The sequence below is a fragment of the Cnephaeus nilssonii genome (assembly GCF_951640355.1).
Source record: "Cnephaeus nilssonii genome assembly, chromosome: 1".
NCBI classification, from domain to species: domain Eukaryota; kingdom Metazoa; phylum Chordata; class Mammalia; order Chiroptera; family Vespertilionidae; genus Cnephaeus; species Cnephaeus nilssonii.
The window spans coordinates 2,996,612-3,014,234 of record NC_137072.1 but is presented as its reverse complement, the minus strand read 5'-3'; the positions used below and the strand labels follow the sequence as shown (position 1 = coordinate 3,014,234).

Here is a 17,623-nt window from a genome sequence, read left to right as displayed (position 1 = left end):
AATGCTTTAAAGATTAGAAAACATTAACGTAGAACCTTGAAAGCCGCTGGCCTATCTTGTCTAGCAGACATCTTTTACCAGTTAAGTTAGCCCCAGTGACCCAACCGGGGTCTCAACAGGCCCCAGTGTTCAACTTGGCCCCTTATAGTACCTCCTCTGACTTTGGTTAGATGACCTCTATGATTTTTTTTTCTACTCTAATATTCCGTGATTCTAGAACTCATGTTTAGTGGGAATACTTGTTAATAAGCCTAATTTTACTAAGATAGGCAGCCTTGGAATGCTGTCTATTGGTTGGGCCATTTTGTTCTTCTCTGTATTACAAATATCTGTTATAAAATGAAATTTCAAATTTATATATTTTTAAAAAGGATAGATGTCTTTTGTTTCAAATCCATTTTATTTTTGTTCCTATCCATTTTAATGTTTGTATAAAATAGAAAACTGTGATCTTCTACAGCTTTTGTTTCAAAGAGAAACAAAAGAGAGTTAGTGAGTTTTGCTAATGCTCATTGGTAACTGTGAGGTCCAAATTTAATTTTCATGACCAGCGAGGTCAGTGACATATGCCACCCTTGTTTGTATTTTGTTCCCTGACATTTAGCCTATATCACAGAGCCTGATTCAATATGTTGATGGTTTAGAGCCACAGCACAGAACAATCCAGCCACCCTAAGAAGCAGATAAATCATTTTGCTAGTTAACATGGCTTTGTGTCGACCATGTCACTATTACCAACTTATTTGAGGCAGGGATTCTCCAGTGTTTAAGTAGACACTTCCATTAACTTTCCAACTCATTCCTCATCTTAGGGGTAATGCCTTGGTTAACTCATGGAACCTACAGGAGTCATGAACAACTCAAAATCAATGTTCTACAGTAATGCCTATAGGTTAAAGGTTTACAGCTTTCCTCTGCTCAAGATCTCTAGGTCCTAGAGTCTAGGAGTATCTTTATCTTAAAGGGAGCAGACTGTTTTCCTATCATTATTTAAAAACACAAGTTGAACAAATTAAAATTATATAGTGATTTCTTTGCAGACCTCAAACATACATAGAATATAGTCTCAAAGAGGGTAACCTTAGGCTTCAATAGCGGGTGCCCAGTATTGCTCGGATGATTCAATAAACCCAAAGGAAAGGTGGTCTTGGGGAAATCCTGGCCTATTAGCTCATGATGCTATGTTTTTTTTGTTCCCTTTCTGGTAGTCAAAGAACATTCTGGAGGCTGGGGGCAGAGTGAGCCCTGTAGGAAAAATAAAACGCTCCCAAGGATCTAAAGTCCCAGACCCTTGGGCCGCACTGGAGAGAGCTTCCATCAAGTCCCTTTGTTACAACAGGAAAGAATGGTTGGGAGAGTTTTTAGTGCCAGGGCTTAGGGCAGCACAGGAGACAACAGGAAAGAGAACGCAAAGCCTCTGAGAAATTGGAGCTCTCCTGTGAGAATAAAAGGGCAAGTCCAAGATGATAATAAGATGGCTCCTTTCCATGAAATAATCAGGGAAGAGCAGGCATTCAGAAGCCACCTGGAGCCCTTCTCTCCCGCCCTGCCTGTCAGCCTCAGGTTGCATGCATTCATTGGGTGGAGGAGGGCCTTTGTGGGCCTTCTCAGGCCACTGCGTCCCTCCACCTCCAGTACTGTCTTCATTCCAAGCTCCCGAAGCTCCTGCCCTTCCCTTGGTAACATGTGCTGTCAATCACTGTGTTAAACATGCCTGTTTGGCTCCACCTTATCACTGTGCTTCTGAGCTTTTGAACTGGATAGATAGATATGGTTCATAGCCTGATGCCTTGGTATGGGACCTTGGGCAAGGTACTTAACCTCCTCCACTAAAATGGTAATAAATATTGTCACCCTAGCTGGTTCTCAGCAAATACCAGTTTCCTTTCTTTCTATTGCTTTACCTGGTGCTCATGAGCATTATTTTAGATCTCTCTGACTATGAGAGCAAGCTTTTCTTGCAGGGCCCAGGGAGTCTATAAGTTATCAAAATTGAATTTTTGACTCTATTTTACTTTGACTCTGGCTCTCTTTTAACTACGGTTTATTCTACTCTGCCAGAGAAATGTTTTTCTTTTTCCATATTTGCTGTCATTCCACATTCTTAAAAGTATAGGCAGGTTGTTCTCTAGCTAACTAACATTCCAAGGCAGCTATTGTTTAAGCTAGGAATGAGTATCATTTATTTGTATTTCTTTGAATGTACCCTCTATGTTATCTTTAACTTGACTTTAAATAACATAATATGTATTGAGTTCTTTCCATGTGTCAGATGCTTTTTACAAACTTTATCTCCCTTTGTCATCACAAAACCAAACCAATAAATTAAAATGTAGAATTAATAATTAGTATTGCTAATTAACATATACTGTCACTTTAACAAAGTATTTTTGCTGTCAAAGCATAAGGAGGCTGGGTCATTTTCAAAATTCCTACTTTTATTCAGTTACCCACACCTGAGATAAAGCTTATTCTTGAGCTGCTACAGACCTATGCTCTCCTGTTCACCTGGAATCAGGGACCCAAATATAGGCATAATATCTAGGAGGAAATAATCATCTTGTTTAATCAACAGCTGACATCAGGAAGCTTTCTGAGCCAGAGCAATGACATGATGACAGCAGTTATCTTGGGAAGATAAATTTCACAGCCACATGCAGGATAGATTACCTGAAACCACAACATTAGCCTTTCTCATACTCACACACCTGGGGGCATGATTTAAAAGCTCATAAGTAGGGCTTCCACAGTAAGGCCAGAGACATTACCTAGCGCTCGCTCAGCTCGCTCTCTAACGGGAAACAGTGGACCACAAGAGACTGAACTGTATCTGCGTCTATTTCCAACAGACTCACGTTCAACCTTTCGCTCACACACACCAAAAAAAGCCGGGAAATTTTTATTCTTTTTTTTTTTAAAAGTTAATATAAAATTGTAGCCAAAAAAAAAAAAAGGAACATGAAACAGCTGGAACAATCCGCAGCAGCGGCGGGAGAAGAGATTTAATTTGGTTGATTTTCTGTGGTTGTTGGTTGTTCGCTAGTCTCACGGTGACAGAAGCTGCACATTTTTTCAAAGGGACCGAGAAGCTACTGGAGGTTTGGTTCTCCAAGCAGCAACCCGACGCAAGTCAAGGATCTGGGGACCTTCGCACCATCCCAAGATCCAGGTGGGACATACTGTTGAAGGATGTGCAATGTTCAATCATAAGTGTGACAAAGACTGAGAAGCAGGAAGCTTGTGGACTCAGTGAGAGTAGCATGTTTGTCTCCAAGAGACGTTTCATTTTGAAGACATGTGGTACCACCCTCTTGCTGGAAGCACTGGTTCCCCTGTTGAAACTTGCTAGGGCTGACAGTGGGTTTGACTCAATACAAAGCTTCTTTTATTCTCGTAAGAATTTCATGAAGCCTTCTCACCAAGGGTACCCACACCGGAATTCCCAGGGAGAAATAGAGTTTCTTAATGCAGTTTTCCCAAATGGAGCAGCATATTGCACGGGACGTATGAATTCTGACTGTTGGTATTTGTATACTTTGGATTTCCCAGAGAGTAGGGTAATCAGTCAGCCAGATCAAACCCTAGAAATTCTGATGAGTGAGCTTGACCCAGCAGTTATGGACCAGTTCCACATGAAAGATGGTGTTACTGCAAAGGATGTCACTCGTGAGAGTGGAATTCGTGACCTGATACCAGGTTCTGTCATTGATGCCACAATGTTCAATCCTTGTGGTTATTCGATGAATGGCATGAAATCGGATGGAACTTATTGGACTATTCACATCACTCCAGAACCAGAATTTTCTTATGTTAGCTTTGAAACAAACTTAAGTCAGACCTTCTATGATGACCTGATCAGGAAAGTTGTGGAAGTCTTCAAGCCAGGAAAATGTGTGACCACCTTGTTTGTAAACCAGAGTTCTAAATGTAGCACAGTGCTTTCTTCGCCCCAGAAGATTGAAGGTTTTAAACGTCTTGATTGCCAGAGTGCTATGTTCAATGATTACAACTTTGTTTTTACCAGTTTTGCTAAGAAGCAGCAACAGCAGCAGAGTTGATTAACAAAAATGAAGAAAAAAAAACGCAAAAAGGAAACACACGTAAAAGAAGGTGGTGGCTGCTTTTTAGATGTTGATACAGGGGGCCATGCTTTCCATAACCACCACCTTGTAGTTGCAGAAAGCCCTAGATGTAATGATAGTGTAATCATTTTGAATTGTATGCATTATTATATCAAGGAGTTAGATATCTTGCATGAATGCTGTCTTCTGTGTTTAGGCATCCTATGCCACTCTTGCTATGAAATTGAAGTGCATGTAGAAAAAAACTTTTACTATATGAAACTTTACAACACTTATGACAATTCAATTTGGTTTATGCACAGTGTAATATTTCTCCAGGTATCCTCCAAAATTCCCCACAGACAAGGCTTTCGTCCTCATTAGGTGTTGGCGTCAGCCTAACCATCCGGGACTGTTCTATTAAATTGCTGCCAGGATGTTACATCCAGTTACCTCCAATTTCTAGAACATATTCTCTACTAATGTTATTGAAAACAATTTCTACTTCATTCACATGTTTTTTGCAATGGCAATTAAAGTTTTTCTTCCACGAGTGAAGTCCTCTTAAGAAAGTGATTACAGTTAACCATTTTGTGTACTACTGTTTTAACATTATTGCTTCCTGAGTTTGTATTCCTTTCATTGATTTTGTTCCTCACCATGGTGTCTCCCCTCCCAACCCCGCCCCAATAAACCAATACACTGTTAAAAAAAAAAAAAGCTCATAAATAGGATCTGTTTAAAAAAGGAACTGGTGAAAATTAAGAATTTTAAGGTTGCACCAAAGAAGGTGAAGAATCAGTGCTTATTCATCTGGTTTGCATGTCCTAAATACTTATGTACACAAGTGCATATTACTAATGCGGTCACTTGGAAGCCATACCACATTATAGGTATCAGATCTGCCTTTTCCCTTCCTTTTCACCAAAAGTTGCAAGAAAAGGGAAATTATTCATCTGGCTGCCACCTGAGTTATTGTTATGGAACACATTGAGTTTGACAGATAACCCTTTTCTTAGCTATCCTTCAAAAGTCACAGGAAAAAGCCTTCATGTTTATATATTTCAGCCAAATTTCTTCCTCTTGAGAATGCATGGAACACAATGTTTTTATTTCTTAATGAAATAAATATTCATATTGGATATATATTGGATGCATCTGTGTTTAGAAGAGAGAATAAGGGGAATGATCCTTATTTGATTTTTTTGTCATTCTCTCCCCCAAAGAGCAAGCACTTGGATTGGGTAATATCTTCCATGGAACCTGATGTCTTTCCTTGATCATAAAAATTTCCAGCTCGGTAAACAAACAGTTTCCATTCTCAGGAAGACAAATGAGAAAAATAGTTACTATTTCACTGAATAAGTTTGGGCCTAGAAATTTGTTATGAAAGGAAGGATAGTGTGATCAATGTTCTTTCACTTGGATGAATGAGCACTGCATGATGGGAAAGAGACAACCTAGGACTTTGGGGGAAGCAGGAGAATAAAGAGAAGCTATAGGAGATGCTGAAACAATTCGGTTAGTGGGAGGGGAGGCCTCAGACTGCAAGGAGAGCCCCTGTGGAAAGATGTTGGGAGAGCCAGAGAGTAGTCTAGAAATAAGAAACAATAAGAGGGAATTGTCCTTATTTGATTTTTTGGTCATTCTAGCCCTCGGTATATGTGGCCCTTAATCGGCCATCTACAAGCCCTGTTATTACAAGTAAAGAATAATTTCCATTGGACTAAAGGATTAGGCAACTAGTAGAGGCAAAAGAGCCTAGACTTTGAGCCAAGGGCTCTTCATTCAAACCCCCCATCACCACTTCTCTGTGACTTTTGACATCTTACTTGCTTTCTCTAAGCTTCAGTAAAATAGGGATAGTCAAGATAATTAACCTGGATGACATATGAAAGGTGCCTAGTACATGTTGAGCATTCTACCTGTGATGGCTGTCACATGTATGTGTGGGGCTTCCTACTGCCTGCATCCCTGAAAGCTGCGTCTGTGTTTCACCTATAGTTTCTACAGGACTTGATCCTACACGCCCAGGTGATTAATTCCTTCAGCAGTTTCCCTTGCTCTGTTTCTAAATGAACAGCACCTTTTTATGACATTTGAGACTTTCCATAGCTGGTCTCCCAGACAAACTAGGAAAGACTAACAAAAGAAAAGTTTACATTAAAAAAAAAATAGAGAGAGGTACCCAAGTTGCAAGAAAATCTCTCTGGAAACCTTGATTACCTTTGTCCCACCAGACCATTACTGAAATGCAACAAGATCACAGCAATTTGCCTGTTACAACTCTGGCTTCAAATACCACTTTAGAATCCTGTGTAAATAGAAGTGGGCTTTCAGTGAACAGTGCAAACAGAACAGCTGGCTGTTAATGGAGAAATGTGTGTGCCTGTGTGAGAAAAGGGATTCTCATGGCCATGACAGGGACAGGTCATTGCCAGGAGGCAGCCAGCCACAGCCTCAAGGAGGAGGAGGAGGAGGAGGAGGAGGAGGAGGAGGAGGAGGAGGAGGAGGAGGAGGAGGAGGAGGAGGAGAAGGAAGAGAGGGAGGAGAAGGAGAGGGAGAAGGAAGAGGAGGAGAGGGTTAGGAGGAGTGGGAGGAAGAGGGTTAGGGTGAGGAGGAAGGAGGAGCAGAGGGAGGGGAAGGAGAAGGGAAGGAGGCAGAGGGGGAGGAGGAGGAGCACACCAGCATTTTCCAGCCCTTCCTCCATGCCAATGCTGAATTAGGTGCTGTCATCTGCTTATTCCCCTTTCATCCTCACAAGAGATTTGGGAATTAGATTTTAATGCCATCGTTTTACAGGCAAGGAAACTAAGGCTCAGAAAAATATCACCTGCAGGTGTAGAGTGGATCAGGTGCTCTTAGGTGAACATAATGTCCTGGAAGAAAAGGCTTTTAAAGATGTCGGAACATACATGCAAATGGAAAAGGGGCTCCAGGAATCTCACCCAGGAGCTCTCCAGGCAGGAGCATCAGCTTAAGCAGATGCAGAGCTTCAGTGAAAACATGCAAGGGCTGGGAACAGGGAAACTTTAAATCACAGCAAGTAAACTTCCGATTCCAGGCCAGTTATTAGCACTCAGACCTTTCATTGTCCCTCTACCATCTCTTAGCTTCTTGTCTCCTCTCCTTCTCTGTCCCTTTCTTCGCTCTCCAGCCCTGGAAGCAAAGCCCAACTCTTCTCCTATTCAGCCTTATCTCAGGTTAGCTGTTATCTCTTGTTGCCTTGGTTTTTGCTGATCCCCAGGCCTCAGGACCCCCACCCCCATCCCAAGCAGTTTTTCAAGTATTTTCACAAAACAGTTTGCTCTCTAAAAGGAGTTGCTATTCTAACTGGTAGGTACAAATGTTTTTGGCATGGTTACAGGGACATAAGAAGTAAGAAAAGAAAATAGACAATTTTGAAACCTGAAAATTATATCTTAACACCACGGCAGAAACTTGTGAGGAAACAGTAAAACCTGCCTCAGAAGGGGCAGGAGGACACCATGGTGCTACATAAAGGAGTCTCTAGCAAGAAGTTCTCTCCCTGACACTCTGGGAAAGGCACTTCTCCTCCCAGGATGTGGCTCGTCAGCAGTGAAGCAGGGCTGCGTTCCCAGAGCCCTTCCTGCCATCCAGCGCTGAGATTCTAGAAGGCTGCTTGCAAACATGGGTCTTACTGCCACCCTGCCCCCATTGGATATCTCACAGAGAAAAGCTTTCCAAAGGCATTCTTACTTTTCAGTGTGTAACCAAAAGGGCGATAGTGTTGTGTTTTCTTTCTTTGACTGGACGAGAGAGTTGGTTGTCATTTGGGAGTTAAGGTGCAACTTGAGAAATGAAGAAAGTCCACAGAGTAAAAAAAAGTGACCTGAAAAGTCACATAATCCCAAAGTACAGGAATCCCCTGAGGATGCTGCCTAAATGCAGATTCCAGCTCAGAAGCCTGCATAGACCCAAGATTGCGGACAGGCTTTCCTTCAGATGATGCCTTTGCTGCTGGTCCGAGGACCACACTGAGTAACAAGAGGCTAGAGATCAAAGAGTGCTTATTATTTAAAAAGAAAAAATAGCAGAGAAGTATACACTTTGGAAAGATTCCCATCCAAAAATCTAAAATAAAAATGTTTAGAGTCCTAGAGGAAAGTTCCAATAAGAGAGAGAGAGAAAGAGAGAGAGAGAGAGAGAGAGAGAGAGAGAGAGAATTACTATGGAAAAACTCAATGAATGAATTACTGATTACAAGATCCACACTCAGACCCTCACTCTAAGATGACTCATCAAAGGCCTGCTCCCTCTGTAAAATTTCTGCCTGAAACAGGCAAAGCTATTGCTCACCTAGGTTCCCAGACCTCAAAGTCTTCCTTATGTCACCTTCAGTAGTTGAGGGGTGAGACTGTTTCTTATCCCTAAATGTATTCCTTAGGTGACTACTCTTTCAGAAAGGCTTATAGGTGCCATCCTTCCTCAGCCCATCGGCCATTCCTTCAGCATAATGTTGTGTGCGCCCCTGCCCTCCATTCTAACTTCATCTCTCTGGTCCAGGCCCCCATGCCTCTGTGCTCACCTTAATGTAGGTGTTTGTGTGTCTCAACATCTGGGCTCTTCCCTCCCCAACCCACTACCTGTGTCTGCCAAGCATCTTCAAAAAAAGCATTTCAGTATGCCATTCCCCCACTCAAGAGTCTTGGGATTCAAGTTCACATGCTTTGGTAACCAGCCTTTTCTCTCCTCATCTCCTCCCACCCACCAGCCAGTCTTCTTAATGGTCCCTGAAGATCACCCAGTGGCATCTGAAAAGCCAGGTAACCCCCAAAGTTTACTTCATTTATACAGATTTTTAAGAATTCTCTTGAATTTCTTGGGCAGCATTTCTCTGAACCTTTCTGCAAGAAACTTCCCAATCCTGACCTCTTAGCTGCCCAACCCACAGCCTCTAACAGACCTGTCGCACATGGTGCTGGGGCTCCACAGAGTTACTGTGACCTCTCGGGCTCCTTTCCTCGGATTTGTAAACAAGTGCTGTGGTTGATTCTCCTCAGTTGTGTCCGGGAAGAGTGCCAAGCACTTACTGCATGCCAGGCACGGTGCTCTTTTCAGTACATACTCCTGCTCATTCTGGTGAAACCCAAGGCAAGGTTAAAGGACTCTAGAAGGCTACTGGTTAGTTTGTTGGCAGCAAGGAAGCAATTCTAAAACTGGACAATTAAGTATTCTTTGTTCGTTAGTTTCCCTAGCATGTTTATACACTTCTGTGGAATTGCCATTGTGTTAAAGCTTCTGGGGGTTCTGGCGTGTGCCCCTACGTGTCCCTGAGCTTTAGAATAAACGAGAGCAGTGGTTCTCAGCAAATGGTGATTTTGTTCCCATGGGGGACACTTGGCAATGTCTGGAGAAATTTTTATATTTCATACTGAGGGGGATTCCACAATGCACAAGACAGCCTCCACAACAAGTCTGTCTGGCCCAAACGTCCCTGGGGACAGGGTTGAGGAACCTGGGCCGTGAGGGGTGTCCGCGATTCAGGAGGAAGGCACACAGGGGCAAATGTGGAAGCGTCAGCCTGAGCCCCAAGCTGCCCGGGCTCTGCACATTCCCTCGACGTTTCCCCGCCGTGTTGAGTGATGGGATTGTGTCTGCCTGTCAACTTAGACCATGGTTGGCACTTTGTTACTGTAAAGGGCTAGGTCATAACTATTTTAAGCTGTGTGGGCTATACTGTCTCTGTCGGAACTACTCAACCCTGTATTGCAACACAAAAGTAGCCCTAGACACTCCAAAACACTTCATACCCTAAACAAATGGGCATGCTTGTGTTCCAATAAATCTTTATTTACATAAACAGATAGTGGGCCCAATTTGGCCTGTGGGTTGTAGTTTGCCGACCCCTGATTTAGACCCTACGTGGAAACCGGGTCTGCTTCACCTCCAGCCTCCCTGGCCCACACTGCATGGGCGCCAGGTAGAGCTGCTCAGGGAACACAGGAGGTAGTCACGCCGGCACAAGCACTGGAAGACTTTAATGAGGATAACAACTGGGGAAGGCCCAGCCAGGTTTCCCAGAGAAGTTCTATATATTGTTAACGGTTTCCCTACGTAAGAAACTTAAGATGTTTCCAATTTCTATATTAATAATAATTCTTTGAGAAGTTTCCTCATATAAAACTTGTTGGCCTCATTTCTTATAATTTCCTTAGATAAATTCCTGGAAGGAGAATTACTGAGTCAAACAGTATCTATTGCTAAATTGCCTTCCAGGAAGATGGTATTGATCTACATTCCAAACAGTAATAAGAGGGAGATATTTATCATATGCAAAGGATTTCTCTCAACAGAATGTCACGAATAAAAGTTTTGGCATCCATATGTATGTCCACCAATTAGCTCTCTGTAAATGTGATGTCAACTACTAATTATTGTGATAATAACATTCTGCACCGTACTGTTGTGACAGCATGATTATTACGGCACATAGTTTCACCTGCTGGTGTCATCTAGCCGACAGCTGAGGCTGTGCTTGTTGCGCACACATAGAAACACCTGCTTCCCATTAGAGTCAGAAGCTCCACGGTCTGCACGCCTGCACTGGCCTATCCGCCAGGGTGTACAGAGGGCCCTCCCCATGAAATCCACCACCAAATGTCATCAGATTGTGCGTTTCCCTCAGGGAATTTCATTTAGGTTAATTTTGTCACACAACTGGGGACAATTCTTGAGCAATTTCTCCTGTGATGATTTGCAATGTGTAAAATTTTCCTGCAATGTGTTGCAAAAATCACTGGAAGGCCCTAGCTGTTTTTTCTTGGTGGATAGAGCGTCAGCCCGCAGACTAAAGGCATTTTCTTAGCTCTTTGGACTTTTCTACATTTCTCCAAATGATGAAGATATTATTTGTGATTAAAAAACAATAGAAAGTGTTATAGAAATATGGCACAAGTATGATGATGGAGTTTACTTAAAAATAGATTCCAGATGAAACCAATATATGAAGACAATGATAAAAATAAGAAGCCACCCTATTAATAGCATTCTGCTAAGTGCTTTCCATTTTTACCTCTTCTGATCCTCCCAACAGTGCTCTGAGTTAGATAGTGCACCATCCCCAGCCACAGATGATGAAATTGAGGCTCAGAATGCCTAGTGAACATGTCCAAAGGGGCAGTGCCCCCAAGTGGCAGAGTCAGCCCGTGACCTAGGTCCAGCAGACACTAGTGCCACCTTAAGCACCCACTGATGGCACTTTGGTGGTGCCTCTGAGAGAGTTGGGAGACATAGGCCAGCACTGTTAAGTCATCCACTTCAGAAACCAATTGACCAGTCTCCCAAAATACAAACCAGAATTCAGGCCAGATTCATTTTGGGGCACTATTTCCTCAAAGATCTGGATGTGGGAGAAATGTTTTCAGTGCCAAACTCCACAGAGAAGTGACCCACGGACTGAGTCCCAGTCCAACATCCTTTCCATGGTGCCGACTGCCTTTCCTGCTAACTGACAGCAGCTCCACTGATCAATTACATGGCCGTGTTCTGGAGAATGCCAGCTGCTGTACAGTAGCACAGTACAGGGATCTAGACATGTTATAAAATTTATAGAACTACACACCCAGAAAAAGTGATAAAATCAAAGTAAGGTTTACTCATGAGTTAATGTGTCGTGCTGATGGCCATGTTTTGATGCTGGTCTATGCTTATGTGAGATATTATCACATAAGATATTATCATTTGATAGGCTGGGTAAAGGGGCACTGAAACTCTGTGTTATTTTTGCAACTGCTGTGAGTCAAACTGTTTCAAGATAAAAATTTATAACAATAAAAACTAATGTAATAGGAAGATTAACTAAAATACCATATTTTCAGGCGTATAAGACGACTTTTTAACCCAGGAAAATCTTCTATACACCCAGTCATCTTATACGCCGGAAAATACGGTATTTAATCACTTACTATGTGTAAAGTATAGGGTTAAAGCAGCCCAGGTGGGAGAGATACATATGTGGTTGGTGCTCCATAATATTGGAAGAGGAGAATGCCAGTCTCTTCTGGGCCAAGCTCTCGCTGAGATGTGACAACAGTGCTGGACTTCTTCCTTTGCACTTAGTCACCACTACCATCCACTCCCTCAACAAAGCTGGAACTCAGCGCAGCCTCTGATCCTTGGGTGGGGCAGGGAGTTGGGAGGATTTTTGAATAATGGTTAAAAGCATGGGATTATGGTTCAAACCCCAGTGCTAGCTTTCAAAAAAAATTTTTTTTATTGATTTTTAAAGAGAGGTGGGGGGGAGAAAGAGAAATATCGATTGGATGCCTCCTGCACGCCCCCTACTAGGGATCAAGCCTGCAACCTGGGCATGTGCCCTAACTAGGAATGGAATCTGCAACCTCTCTGTGCATGGGACAGTGCTTAACCAACTAAGCCACACCAGCCAGGGCAAAACTAAGTATCTTGGTGTGTTCCTGTGGCCCTAACTTCTTTCCTAAGTCTTTCCTATAAAAGCAATATCACAGATTGCTTTTAAGGTTAAATGAGAAAAATGCATGTTTAGAGGACTGTAATTGTGAATATGATAATGCTGAAAAGGATTCAAACTCCTTCTCCAACTGATCAGTCACAAAGGCCTGTCCATTTTGCTTCCTAGGTGTCTCTCAAACCCTCTTCACTCCATCACCATTCCCCTAGTTCAGGCTGGGATGTTGCAACATCCTCTAGACTTTATGTACCTCATTGTTAATTAACAACTTTCTAAAAGAGTGTAAATCCTGGCCCAGCATGACATAGAGAATGCAGTCCTCCTCATGTCTAATAAATCCATATATATATCCCATTACCCCAGTTAGACTCAAATTCCCGAAGACAGAAACTGAGTTTGACACAGCCTGGGATTACCTAGTCCACCTGCCCGGTGTAGTCGCTCCCCAGCATCAGCGATAAAAATGCATGTTTGCATGTGTAGGTTCTCCCATGGCTGGTCCTTCCTGTCACTCAGGTCCTGGCCCATAGCTCACTCCTTTAGCCATGCCATACCTGGACACCCAGTCCAATTGCCCCTCATTATATCATCTGATTCTCACCTGTGCCTGTGCTGGGGAAGGGACCGTTGTCAGGCATGTAGTTACCTAACAAGAAAGACCTTGAATGCATATCGTCTGCCCAGGTCTCCCTGTGGGATTGCCCCTCCTGCTTTGTGAAGTGCCTGTGAGGCATTGGCAGCTCCATGGCAGCCCATTCTGTCAGAGATCGGGGTGATCACTAGTACGCTAGAAGGGTGCTCTGTCAGCTCTTGTCACCCCCAAGGAGGGTTTGCATACTCCTACTTCTGATTTCTCTTTTGAGGGGTGATCCCTGGGCATTCAGAGTCCAGGGCCGGGCCCTGAGGAGACAGGATGTCACCCCTTTAGTTCTTGCCATTGCTTGTATGGCCATACACTTCCCTGTAGCCAACCTCAGGGTATTGGATGTCTGCTAGGAAGAACTGCCACCCTCCCTCTCAGAGTTGAGATTCTTCCAGAGTAGCTGGCTGCATTGCACAGGGAGTCTGGGGCAGGGGGGTGGGGGGGGGGGGAAGGGGGGAAATCCATCACACTGTGCAGAACATTTTAATAGAGTGATTCACAAGATAAATGACATTTTGTCTGTGTCTGTGGTTATCTGAAGCAATCCATGGCCGTGGACTTTCCTTGTGATCACCCCATTCTAACTGGGCTGAGGGCTGAGGATTGATGCAATGTCTGTCCCATCCTCGGCAGCTCTCGTTCACTCTTGAAATAACACTACCCGCTGTTTATAAGAGAAAAAATGGCTAGACTGCCTGTTCTCCCCGCTCGCGGACATACCCACACCACAGCCCAAGTTATTATCTGAAAAACTAATCTGAGCATTGCCCTCCCATTCTTCAGACATCCAGTGACTGTGAATCCCATCGGGCAAAATTTTAGTACTTCACCCTGGCAAACAAGATTCTTGACAACTTCAGCTGAATGTTGCAGCCTCTTTTCATCCCTCCCAGCAGTCCTACTCCTCAGCATGTCTATGAATATGTTCTCCTGGTTTTTACTTCCTAAGTCTTCATTCTTATCTCCGTGCTATCATGCACATGGTTTCCTTTACCTGGGGTGCCCCAGGAGAATGAGCTCAGTCTGGGACAGTCAAGACATGGTGGGAATAGCCCGTGGTGGGGAAAGTGGGAGGTTAGATGTTGCTGGGGAGGGAGAGAGTGCTCACCAGCTTTTCCGTCCCTCTTCCCCATCAGTGACAGAGGCACGCCTTAATTCTGTGAGGATCTTGCACCAGGGGATCTACTTGCCAAAATCTCTGTTGGTGGTGGTATTTTGTTTGTTTGTTTGCTTCAAAGCAAAGGAGAACTGAGGAGTTGAGAAGGTGGAAATCATGTGTGGAAAACATTTTCCCCCCGCTAAAATATGCATGGGGCAGTGGCAAGAAATATTTGAGCAAACATGGCATTTTGAAAGGCTAATTGGATATGAATGAACATATTGAAATGATGTTCTGTTATTGTCAGAAATAATGTTTTGCAGAGAAGCTATTTGTGAAGAGAGACTAGTTATTTTTGATGGACTAACTGCTCTCAAGAATATGGCAGTAATAGTGCAGACCTGGAATGCCTGCAGAACGATGTCAGTCAATGTGAACGTGGAGGGGAAGAATGAGCACCTCCTGACCTGACTCTGCCTGTATGCCACAGGCACAGACCCAGGCTTGTTTAACAAGATCAGAAGTGGACTTTTAATGGTTTGCAGACCACTTTGCCCCTGAGATGAGGTCTAATGGTTAGAATTCAAAAACCAACACAAGCCTGTCTTCAGCAAACATGTGTCTCAAGTTTTAGAATTCCGTTCAAGTATTGTTCCATATTCCCATACCTCAGTGAAATAACTCTGTCATCCAGTATTTCATTGTCCATGCCACAATCCACTACTCCGTCTGCCTGGGGAGATGTGACAGAATTCTTTGCTCAGACCACGTGTTCCCATTTGGGTTTAGGAGCGCGTTGTGAGCTCTCTGGCATCAGCTCCAGGAGTGGAAAAGGATTCCATGCTGATCGTTTATTCTGATCCAAGGTTTAGCTTTTTTATGCAAAATAAAATTGCTCCAACAGAAACATAAATGGGGACTGGGAAGATAAAGCAAAAAAATCTTGGAATGATAAATGAGAGATTCTTTCAGGAGGAAATGTGGGAAGTCAGAATTCCTTTAAACACTAACGAGAATGCCTGTACTATCTCTGTACACCCCTGATTTAGAAGTGATCATCCAGGTTGCTAATGTTTCTGGCCCCTGCTTCCCTGCACCCTCTGCCTTGAGGAAGTGCGTTGGGGAAGCCAAACAGAAGTCCTCTGCCCAGCTCCTCAGAGCCACAGTGAACAATGGAACCCCAAATCTCAACAAATTTAATTTCCTAAGAAACTGGGCCTGAGAACATGACTTTTGGGCATACTTTGCTAAATGTTTGTATCATCAAGTCATTTAGAACAGAAAACTTGGGGGCAGACCCCAGTGTTAAGTGCGGCACTTATGGTCCCAAAGAACTTGTTTATATAAAAGTCCCAACATGGCCCTGCCTCTCCTCTCTGAGTCCCTTGGGGGATGGATTTGCAGGACAGCTTCACTGTCCAGCCTATGTGATGTGTCCGTAGCCCCACATTCTCCCTACCCTTATCCCTGCATTATTTTTCTCCTGGTCATTTTCTACCACCAAATGCATTCTTTGGTTTACTTGCCTTGTTTACTGTCTGTTTCCCCACCATCCCCTAGAATGTACATTTCACACATACCTAGAAGAGAAGGTCCTTGCCCAGAGTAGGTGCTCTGTAATAATCTGTTGAGTGAAGGGAAGCAGGAACTTGCTCATCTGCAGGAATGGAATGGGGCAGGAGGAGGGTCAGTTTGAGCCCCACCACTAGATCTTCATCCTTTTCCCCTTTCCTCGGATGCTCCTGAGAAATGCTACAAGAGTCTTCTGTTTCCACCTCTTTGCAGAGCATCGGCTGTGATGACTACCTAGGCTCCGACAAAGTGGTGGACAAATGCGGGGTGTGCGGAGGCGATAACACAGGCTGTCAGGTTGTGTCGGGCGTGTTTAAGCATGCCCTCACCAGCCTGGGCTACCACCGAGTTGTTGAGATTCCCCAAGGAGCCACAAAGATCAACATCACCGAGATGCACAAGAGCAACAACTATTTGGGTAAGTTTGGTCTTTTTCCAGAGGAAACATGTCACTCCAGCTGGTTTATTCCAGGGTGGTGAGATGAACACAGCAATGTCCAGAGGTTCTCAGACACATGGTATCACTGGGAATGTCAAAGCAATGTCTTTGCAGTGAAATGAGCAGCTTGGGTGGAGAAAATTTAAAAAGTCATAATTGCAAGTAAATGCTTAATATTTACATGAGTAAACCATCCTTTGTTCTTTCCCAGAGAAACATGGTTATGAATTCAACTAGAGGCTGGGTGTACGAATTCGTGTACTAGTGGGGTCCCTCGGCCTGGTCTGGACTGAGGGATCTGGCCAAAACTGGCTCTCTGACATCCCTCAAGGGGTCCCGGATTGCGAGAGGGCACAGGCCAGGCTGAGAGACCCCACCGGTGCACAGTCGGGACCAGGAGGGACGTGGGAGGTTGGCCAGCCAGGGAGGGACTGTAAGAGGGCTCCAGGGCATGTCCAGCCAGTCTCGCTCAATCCCGATCAGCTGGACCCCAGCAGCAACCTAACCTACCGGTCGGAGTGTCTGCCCCCTGGTGGTCAGTGCACATCATAGTGAGCAGTTGAGCAGCCTTAACATATTATTAGCATACTAGAGGCCTGGTGCACGAAATTCGTGCACGGAGGGGGGGTTCCCTCAGCTCTGCCTGCACCCTCTGCAATTCGGGACCCCTACACCTTTTTCTTATCTAGCTAACCTCTTCACATTAAAAAAAATTAACTGAAATATCACCTACTCTAGGAAATCCTCTTTGAACAAATGTCTTTACAATCTGTATTAAGTATTTTCATAGTATACCATTCTTTTTCTTTAGCAGCTACTTAGAGTGGATGCAATGTGGTTTTCATTCTTGCATCTGAATTTTTTCTTCTTGCTCTTGTAATAGCAAAGCTTATCCAATTTACATTTTCCCTTCAAGGGCTTATATTTGGTTCAGTTTCTAGTTGGCTCCCTGCTTTTATTCAAGCAATAAATTTGGGTTGTGATAGTAAGCCTCACTTGTAATCAAGCTTGTAGGTCTCTCTATCTGAATATTTCTGTAATACCTATCACTTTAGCATACCAGAGATTGTGTTCATTTATAGAAAATAACAATAAATGTCACCTGATCATTTGATCTTCTAGTAATATTTTATAGCAAGATGTATTAATCTAGTAATTTAAATGTTACAAAACTGAGGCGTACAGAAGTAAATTACATTGAACAATAAAGAATAACTCAAATATCAAAGCATTGTACACTTAGGGCCTCCCTTGTCCTGTGCCTCAGATATCATAGCATAGTACACATGGAACTCAGCTTCCTTTAAAATAGGAAGGGATGCCATACTCATGAAGCAGCTGATTTTTATTTAAGGGC

At 43.6% G+C, this 17,623-nt stretch overlaps 2 protein-coding genes across 3 annotated transcripts in view; both read left to right on the top strand.

The window, feature by feature from the left end:
* THSD4 (thrombospondin type 1 domain containing 4) overlaps positions 1 to 17,623 on the top strand; it is a 704,967-nt gene that overhangs the window by 526,381 nt on the left and 160,963 nt on the right. For both annotated transcript variants that reach the window (XM_079788500.1, XM_079788499.1), the window contains exon 8: positions 16,041 to 16,245. In XM_079788500.1, coding sequence (XP_079644626.1) covers positions 16,041 to 16,245 — 205 coding nt within the window. The remainder of the gene's footprint in view (positions 1 to 16,040; positions 16,246 to 17,623) is intronic.
* On the top strand, positions 3,068 to 4,512 carry LOC307103105 (S-adenosylmethionine decarboxylase proenzyme-like). The gene has a single exon (XM_079777054.1). The coding sequence runs from the start codon at positions 3,261 to 3,263 to the stop codon at positions 4,056 to 4,058; it is 798 nt and encodes a 265-aa protein (XP_079633180.1). The 5' UTR covers positions 3,068 to 3,260; the 3' UTR covers positions 4,059 to 4,512.

Coding starts and splice junctions, on each gene's coding strand:
- LOC307103105 (XM_079777054.1), top strand. CDS start 3,261: ATGTTTGTCTCCAAGAGACGTTTCATTTTGAAGACATGTGGTACCACC.